Genomic DNA, 9,815 nt, shown 5'->3' on the forward strand with positions numbered 1-9,815 from the left:
GCGTCACCGCGCGTCACTCCCGGATAATCGAAGATGGGCAAAGAGGCGGGAGCTGGTTGTTGAAACCACGCCCACCTAGCTCGATGGTGGTGACAGCAGCGCAATCCACCTGTCACTCAAGTGGCCACGTCCTTAATTATGCAGAACTTTAAGGCTTAGTATAATTTAAACGGATGAGTTATAAAAATATTCACCCCCCTCACAGTTGTCATGAAGGGCAAAATTAGCTATATAGACCAAAACCACTTTTTGTTCCAGGCTGTAAACATGTTTTTTTCTGCTGTAAAGTTGGGCATTTTAACATGGGGAGTCTATGGGACTGACTCCCTTTTGGAGCCAGCCTCTAGCGGCCAGTCGATGAATTGCAGTTTTAGTCACTTCCGTGTTGGTTTCACGAGTGAGAGCGGAAGGTTGCCGCTTGTAAACAACCCCCTAGGCTGCAACAGTGATAAGTAGCCCGATTCCGCGGGAAAACCGAGGATCTGGCAACACTGGTCGGAGGAGCGCGCTGTAGCAACGTCATAACTGTGTTGTCGAGTGTAAGACGCTGATTGGCTGTTGCAGTGTGACGGGGCTTCCTGTCCCAGATCGCAGGGGTGAGACAATAAAGATCCGAGCAGCAGCATTTCCATTAATAACAGCATAGCTGGACTTTATCTGTGATCTCACTGACACGCACAGCAGTTAGACTTATTTATCAAATCCTTAAATCAAATAGATCCCAGAAAAAGGTAAGTGGCTCTATAAATCCTAAAGCATTTCAGTTCATTTCGACATGTTTTTTATATTCATTCAGATGTCATAATTTATTTTTAATTATTGTGCATCAATAAATGTTGCTTGTGACGTTATTGACATTTAGTAGAGAGTAACCTGTTTCTTTGTCATTTTTCTTAATGCACTGAAGCAGCCTTCATGTAAGCATCATTATAATAAATTACATGAAAGCATTCTTGGAATGTTAAAGACAATGCAAATTATTTAAAAAATGCCACTTTGCTACTGAGAAGTGGAAGACGGTTTTGAATGTTTTCTGTGTTATTAATAGTATTGTTAGTAGTATAATGCATATTTTTACTCCTTTCAGATTGGGACTTCTGAGCACAGAAATGGTGATGGAGAAGCCCAGTCCCCTGCTGGTAGGGCGGGAGTTTGTGAGACAGTATTACACGCTTCTCAATAAAGCACCAGACTTTCTGCACAGGTATATCATGATTTCCTTCCTTTCACGGCTTCTGAGGAATACAAATGACTAAAAACGTTCTCACGTTTCAGATTTTATGGACGGAACTCATCCTATGTCCATGGTGGACTGGATGCCAATGGAAAGCTTTCAGAGGCAGTCTATGGGCAGGCTGTAAGTGCTAATGATTGTTGTGTAGCCTGTAGAGTGATGAAGATACTCACCAGCACCTGTGCTCCTCATCTACAGGAGATCCATCAGAAGGTGCTGTCCCTGCAGTTCAGTGAGTGCCACACAAAGATTCGGCACGTGGATGCACACGCCTCTCTGAGCGATGCTGTGGTGGTGCAAGTCATGGGAGAACTGTCCAACAACGGCCAGCCCATGAGGAGGTTCCTACAGACGTTTGTTCTGGCTCCAGAGGTGTGTATAATGAGAGCGTGGCATGTGCGTTCCCTCTGCTGACAAGTTTCTGTTTAGCATTGATTTACTGTAAACCAAATGCAGTTATTAAACACTAAATAATCATCTGCATTGGTGTTCACCTCCAGGTTGGTATTTAGTATGGGGTTTCTGTGGGCCTTCATATGTGACCCGTCTTAAGTCGCTGGGGTATATTTGTAGCAATAGCCAACAATACACTGTATGGGTGAAAATATTCATTTTTCTTTTATGCCAAAAATCATTAGGATATTAAGTAAAGATCATGTTCCATGAAGATATTTTGTAAATGTCCTACCGTAAATATATCAAAACTTAATTTTTGATTAGTAATATGCATTGCTAAGAACTTCATTTGAACAACTTTAAAGATGATTTTCCCAATATTTAGATTTTTTTGCACCCTCAGATTCCAGATTTTCAAATATTGTCCTATCCTAACAAACCATACATCAATGGAAAGCTTATTTATTAAAGCTTGTGTATAAATCTCAATAAAAAAAAATTGACCCGTATGACTGGTTTTGTGCTCCAGGGTCACAAATGGTCTTAATTTGCCCTGAAATGTTTTTGTTTTATTGTTTTTGTATCTAGGGTTCTGTGGCAAATAAGTTTTACGTTCACAATGATATCTTCCGATATGAGGATGAGGTCTTCGGTGACTCCGAGGCGGAGCTGGATGAAGGTTAGTTGATAATTAAAGATTATTACACACATATCCATACCTTTTTCTTCACTTTTACAGTCTACTTGGACCCCATGGTTTTCATTTGCTTGCCAATTTTATTTTTTTTAATTTTTTTTTATTCTTCTATCACTTTTATTTTTTTTTGCATTTAGTGAAAATTCAGCTTAAATGGTCTATGGCTGATTATATTTCGTTGTTTTGAGATGGATGTGATTTATGGTTGCCTAGCAACTAGCAGTTACATTTGTAACACTTCGAACATAAGCCCTGCATGCAGCATCTATAATAAGACTGTCACTTCTCATATCCATACCTTTTTCTTCACTTTTGTCCAGCTTTTAATGTACAGAGAAAACTCTCTTTTATGAAGTGAACTCACTTAAAGAGTTATTTAGTAAAAATTTTCCAGGAAAAGTTTTAGAATTTTTATTACATGTTAATGTAAAAAATCTTGTGTGATATAACTTGTCACATAAATGTTGACTTTAAAAAATCTGAAGTCGTTTAACCCCTATGTATTTATTTAATAGCTTTATTATTATTATTTATTTATTTTGCAACAGTCCAAGTCTTAATTATTCAAAGCCTCCGTTCATTACACCAGTGAGACAGATGCACAAATTCGTTTAGTTGCACAAATTACAACTACATCTAAAAAAGCCACTTGAACTTAATTAATGCTCATCTCATTGTTTGTAATTGTATACCATTTGGGCTTCATAGAACTTTGTTTGGATGGATGCTGAGGATATAAACAGTCTGTTTTATTATAGACGGAAGTCAACCATACAAAATACTTGAGTTCTGTCAGGAATAACTTTTCGCAAAATATTTTGTGAGTTGGTTTCTTTAGAGCTACAGTAATGTTTTAAAGCAAAGGGATAGTACTTTCTCATTCAGTTTTTTTTTTTTTTTTACACAGCTTCGAACGCGGCTCAGCCAATCAGAATCAAGCACCGGAACTATCTGTTTTATAAACCGTATTAGACTATAACTGGAGAGGATTCCTGTTCCAGTATGGTACTGTTGAGTAAATATGTTGAAAGCTTGAATTCCTGCTTCCCCTTTTATAAGTTGTCTAATGTCTTGTTCACCTTCAGCTGTAACAATGGTGTGGAAGAAGCTCACGAGGAAGCGGCTCTGGAGCTAGAGCCCGAGGCCGCCGAGGAGCCCAAGATCGAGGAGCCGAAGCTCAAGGCAGAGGAGAAGATGGTAGAGGAGTTTGAGGAGAAAGCACCATCTCCTGATCCTATGGAATCACCACCTAACATACAGGAACCACCCAAAGTAAATGCTGACCGTTAATGCCATTTATACATCAACTATACAGCTGTAGTTAACCCGTGTTAAAAAATGCAGAATTCATTTTTTATGGAAGCCACTGAATAAAAATAAAAAAGGTAATTGCTGCTTTTTTTATCTCACAATTCTGAGAACAGAAACTCACAGAATAAACTCACAATTGCGAGAAATAAAGTCCAATTCTAAGGAATAAAAAGACTCTGTTTTCTCCGAGGTATGACTTTATATAATGCGATTCTGACTCGCAACTGTGAGTTTATATCTCACAATTGCAAGAAAAAAAGTCAGTTTTGTGAGATAAAAAGTTGCAATTATCTTTTTATTTTTATTCAGTGGTGGAAACAGGCTTCCATATATGTGACCCTGGAGCACAAAACCAGTCATAAGGGTAAATTTCTCGAAATTGAGATTTATACATCAGCTGAAAGATGAATAAATAAGCTTTCCATTGATGTATGGTTTGTTAGGATAGCACAATATTTGGCCGAGATACAACTATTTGAAAATCTGGAATCTGAGGGTGCAAAAAAATCTAAATATTGAGAAAATCAATTTTAAAGTTGTCCAAATGAAGTTCTTATCAATGCATATTACTAATCAAAAATTACGTTTTGATATATTTACGGTAGGAAATTACTAAATATCTTCATTGAACATGATCTTTACTTAATATCCTAATGATTTTTGGCATAAAAGAAAAATCTATAATTTTGACCCATACAATGTATTGTTGGCTATTGCTACAAATATACCCCAGCGACTTAACACTGCTTTTGTGCTGCAGGGTCACATGTTTTAGTTGAACCAATCACATAAGAGATTGATTAGTACTTTGATAGTACGATAATTCAATTTATTTATTTTAGTATGCACTTATTCCAGTATAATTTGTTCACTGTTAAGTTTTAAAAAAAAAATTTTTTTCAGGTTATTGTTATTTTTATTATTATCCCTGATAAGTTATGCTGGGTCTAAATGATCCTGTCTCTGGCAGACTTCGTCTTGGGCTTCAGTGACCAGCAAAAACTTGCCTCTCGCTGGGACTGTTCCGTCCTCTGGAGCTCAACCACATGTTATTAAAGCACCAAACTCACAGGTAGCTGCTTATGAATATATTCAGATCGTTCTTCCTCATCTTCATATGATGCTGTGGACCCAGCGGTACTCGAACCGTGTTTCTTATGCGTGCTTTCTTGACTTTTACTGTTGTCAGCCCAGAGTTGAGGCCAAGTCAGAGCTGTCATCAGCGTCAATCCGTCCACGTGACCAGCGCATCCGAGACAGACCCTCAGTGACCTCCAGAGGGCCGAGATCTGGTAATTATTTCATTAACGAAGACGCAAGTGGTGTAGCACCAAATGTAGGTTTTCTGGGTGCGTAAATCCTAAGGCTCTCCAACTGTTCCTTGATTTTGCTTCGATAGAGGCCACATTAGAATGGTGCTATAAAGTGCAGTGCAAAACATTTTCGAGATCTCTTCATCAGTGCCATATAATTGTGGATACACACACCTGGGTCCATTTAATGATAATTTTTGATTAGTAATATGCATTGCTAAGAACTTCATTTGAACAACTTTAAAGATGATTTTCTCAATATTTAGATTTTTTTGCACCCTCAGATTCCAGATTTTCAAATAGTTGTATCTCAGCCAAATATTGTCCTATCATAACAAACCATACATCAATGGAAAGATTAAAAAAATGACCCTTATGACTGGTTTTGTCACATATAGGCCACAAACAGGTTACAGTTGCATGTTCAGATTATTATTATATCTACAGTATATCAAAATAAACCAAAAATCCATAAATAAACTTGATTATATAAATGTATACAATTCTGTAAATGCATACAAATGTCCATGATAGTTATACTCGCATAAGCGCAAAATTATAATCCATGTACATAACCAGTTCATTATTCATGCCTAAAGGATGTAATGACTTTATTTTACTACAAATAGCTTTCATTTTTGTGATCGTTACCCAGTTTTGATTGTTTTCTGCTTTTCTTGTGTATCATTAGATGGCGTCTCATCTTCTGACTCTCAGACGGGAAAGCCACATTTCAGCTTCGTAAATAAAGGTAAACTTGTCTTTCCGTTGTGAATTGGTTTGAGCTTTCGTTTGTGGTTTATGGGTGTAGAAAGGCGGATGTTGTTGGTCCTAGCAGGTGAGATCTGCTCTGTGTTGTTAGGAAGGGCTGATGATTCGGGTGAAGTGGACGGCAGAAGGGTGCTCCGGTATCCAGACAGTCATCAGCTGTTTGTTGGCAATCTCCCTCATGACATCGATGAGAGTGAGCTCAAAGACTTCTTCATGAGTAAGTTTGTGGTAATCAGTGTTGGGGGTAACGCATTACAAGTAACGCGAGTTACATAATCAGATTACTTTTTTCAAGTAACTAGTAAAGTAGTGCATTACTTTTTAATTTAGAAGAGAATATCGGAGTTACTTTTTCAAATAAGTAACGCAAGTTACTTTGTTTCCAATTTATTGATTGACAGCTCTGGTGTTGCCATGGTGACAGAAATCAGAAGATGTTACTGTAGTTCTAAAATAAATATGAATATGCATTAATTCATCTCACTCAAGAAACAAAACAAAACACAGATTCAGAATGCATTACTTTTAAAAAGTAACTTTCCCCAGCACTGTTGGTAACCATCGCGTTGATATCTATGAATCAATCTTCACATTTGCTTGTTCTTTCTGTCTTTCCGTCAAGGCTTTGGAAATGTGGTCGAGCTGCGAATCAACACCAAAGGCACTGGAGGAAAGATTCCCAACTTTGGCTTCGTTGTCTTCGATGATTCTGAGCCGGTGCAGAGAATTTTAGGCGTTAAAGTAAGGAAAGCTCATTTTATTTTGGTGCATGTTGGTTTAAAAATTTTTAGGAACTTTTATTCGATTTATTTCACAATTCTGGCCGACACAATAAGCTGGTGATTATTTTCATGTTCTGGCTGATGGTCAATATTTAAATTCTGAACTATTTTAAAGATCATTGATAAAGAAAAATATGATGTCTTGGATGAGATGCGCAATTATGAGGAATCTGCAGTTTCATCTCTTTCAGAGGAGTATAGAGGATCTGTTTAATGTGATTTAATTTCTAACACAAAAACAATCCCAAACACGCCACCGCACATTATTTTAAATAAATGCTGTCCTTTTTAACTTTATCCATCAAAGAATCCTGAAAAAAGTATCACCGGTTCCCAAAAAAATGTTGAGCTGTAAAACTGTTTCCAACATTGATAATAAATCAGCATATTATAAAGCGGAGAGTTCCGGTGCTTGATTCTGATTGGCTGAGCCGCGTTCGAAGCTGTTGTAAATGACTCTACAAAGTAACATACACCTTTGTTTACGTTTGTGTGTTGCTCGGCAACCACTTTGTTGCAACCACAACTGTTTCTGAGGAGCTACATTGTTTGGTGGAAGAATACTGTTTTTATTAATATCATTACACTTTATTTGCTCTGTTTTATTTTGTGAAACCTTACTACGTATATGGAATAACCGTTTTATAAAAGCAATAAGCCCCGTGAAGCCGTGGTTTACAGTCAATTTATAACAGCTAAGGGGGTTTATATTATAACTCATACCTAGCAACGCCCCTTAGCTGTTATAAATTCACTGTAAACCACGGCTTCACGGGGCGCATTGCTTTATTAGAACACTGCATACTGAGGTATAATAAGTGCTTGAAATGGACCCTGTTATGCCGTCAGTTATGAATGTCCCGTTTTAACATAAAACACTTGACTCTTGCTCTGCTTGCGATTATAGTAGGTTCATTTCATCCTATCTTTGATTTATATTCATATGGCTGATGGAGATAATATAGTTTTCTTGTCATATTGCAACATGATCAGTTTATGCATATTGTTCAAGAAATGCATTAAAATTCAACTTATCAAACCTGAATCACAGACAGACAACAGATAATTACAAGGACTTCATTGTTTTTACTCGGATATATATGTAAATTATTTAATTTCAGCCTTGTATTAATGTTAAATGCCTTAAATATTACTTTGTTCTCGCCTTGAAGATAAGCCTGCAGCCATTAAAAACAATAAATATATATTTTTCATACAGGAGGTGGTCACCAAATGTGTGGATCTTAAAACAGTGAGCTGATGTTCCAGAAAAAGCTCGCTGTGTGTTTTCTAGTGTTTACTAGTTGCCTTCGAGAACATGCTTGTGAGCCAAAGAGGAGAGAAACATAATTATTTCTCTTTCGTCCTTCTCCCGCCGTTACGTGAGTCTTGAGCCTGGAGCAGAAAACCGACAGATTGAATTATTTACACTTGTGTGTTTAGTTTCTGTATGCATACGGCGTTTGGAAATGAACCTGCCAGCCAGTCTGTGTGAATCTCATAAAGCCGAGAGCGTCACGTCCAGCTCACGTTAAACCCCAAAGCAAGAAAATGACGGATTAAGTGTTGCTTAATGAAAATGAATCCTGTTTTCAAGAGCATTAGGCTATTTGCCTTGTGAGATTTATTGTTTTATTTCCTTGACAACTAAACACCTCCACACATTCTTATCATTGAAATGTGCAAAAAATAATGGCTAAATGTGAATTAATTAGTTAAATATTTACACATCATGGTATTTTTGTTGTGCTGCCTGTATTTCTGTTATTTAAAAAAAATTTATTCAGAGTCTTTACAGTAATGAGAATTTGGTGTAAAATGGGTTTTAACTGTCACTGACAAAATAGGCTTCATGATCATTACACAACATGTCATTTAATTTTTTTATTTTTATTATTAAATTAAATTATATTTATTTTCTGACCAAAGCCTGTTTTTGTGAGATTCTCTTGTATAGATATTGATACTTTGTGTTGCGCTTTATTCATGTGACACTGAAGACTGATGCTGAAAATTCAGCTTTGATCACAGAAATTACAGTTTAACAGAGATTCACATAGAAAACAGCTGTTTTAAACTGCAATAATATTTCACTATTTTTACTGCATTTTTGATCAAATGCAGCCTCGATGAGCAGAAGAGACTTCTTTAAAAACACTTAAAATCTTACTGATCCCAAACTATTCAACAGCAGTGTACATCCAAGATAAACAGGGACAAAACCTCAAGCTTTTTTTTTTTTTGTAATAACTTTCTTCATGTGTACAGATATGATATTGAGAGTATATTTAATTTGTGATTAGCCCATCATGTTCCGTGGCGAGGTGCGTCTGAACGTGGAGGAGAAGAAGACGCGTGCGATGCGCGAGCGGGAAACCCGTAGTGGAGCAGAAGACCGGCGGGACGCCAGGCGCGGTGACCGGGCTCTGGGGGGGCCCCGTGGCTTCATGATGCGCGAGCGGGAAGCCAGGGGCCCCCCGTCACGTGCCGTGGCCCCTGGGAGGAGCACGGGTTCCAGTGAGGGCCGCTTCACCGCTCCGAGGCGTTGAGAGGAGCTCCCTTCATTCATCTCCATACTGAGAAGTCTATGTGAATGCATACTTGAGTTTTCTGCGTTTTTACTCCTTGTGTTGTACACTTGCATTTTTGCCTTTGGAACGAGAAACAGATCAACAACTTGAACAACCTCATGATTCAAAACACACTGTTCACTTTCAGTTGGAGTTAGGCAACCCTAGACCCTAACGGTTGCACACTTTGTAGGGAAACGAGTCTGTAGAAGTACCCTTCTTTTCGTGTTAGATTACCTTCCAGTTGCTATTGGTGTCAAATGTGCAGACTGACGGGTCGAAGGCCTTTTTGAAAAGTATTTTTGGTTTGTTTTTCAGGCTGTTATTTAGGTTGTTTCTCTTTTCGGCTTATGAATAAGCAAAAGGTTTTCTTTTTTAATGTACAGATTTGACAGCGTTTCCTTTGTCTTCTGGGTCTGCCTGAATGAGGGAACGGAGCACTTATAGAAGCGTTTGTAAAGTGGAAAGATATCAAGATTTTTGTGTCAAGGCATTTTTTTTTTATTTATGCTGAATGTTTTTCTTAAGGCAGAGCCACTTTATTAAATTTTAATTCTCAATAATCATTTTTTTTTTTTTTTTTTTGTTTATTTATGGTGTGTGCAGCTTAAATATAATATTTGTTTTACAGAAAGTGTCACAAACTCCCTAAAGAGAAGCACTTGGTGACGTTTACATGCAGTTTCATTCATTTTGAAGAGCTGGAAAGTTTGGTGTGTCCATTTCCCTTGCAAACAATAG

General features: G+C 37.5%; 1 protein-coding gene across 1 annotated transcript; it reads left to right on the forward strand.

Annotated features, from left to right (window-relative positions):
• The first annotated feature begins 569 nt into the window (after nt 1–569).
• Nucleotides 570–9,634, forward strand: LOC107757577 (ras GTPase-activating protein-binding protein 2-like). The gene is made up of 13 exons (XM_016575094.1): nt 570–731; nt 1,088–1,204; nt 1,276–1,357; nt 1,433–1,606; nt 2,219–2,309; nt 3,300–3,342; nt 3,413–3,599; nt 4,609–4,710; nt 4,828–4,930; nt 5,643–5,702; nt 5,814–5,939; nt 6,345–6,463; nt 8,808–9,634. The coding sequence occupies exons 2-13, from the start codon at nt 1,110–1,112 to the stop codon at nt 9,051–9,053; spliced, it is 1,428 nt and encodes a 475-aa protein (XP_016430580.1). The 5' UTR covers nt 570–731; nt 1,088–1,109; the 3' UTR covers nt 9,054–9,634.
• Nucleotides 9,635–9,815: the final 181 nt, after the last annotated feature.

The sequence above is a fragment of the Sinocyclocheilus rhinocerous genome, unplaced genomic scaffold, assembly GCF_001515625.1.
Source record: "Sinocyclocheilus rhinocerous isolate Xijiao unplaced genomic scaffold, SAMN03320098_v1.1 scaffold323, whole genome shotgun sequence".
NCBI classification, from domain to species: domain Eukaryota; kingdom Metazoa; phylum Chordata; class Actinopteri; order Cypriniformes; family Cyprinidae; genus Sinocyclocheilus; species Sinocyclocheilus rhinocerous.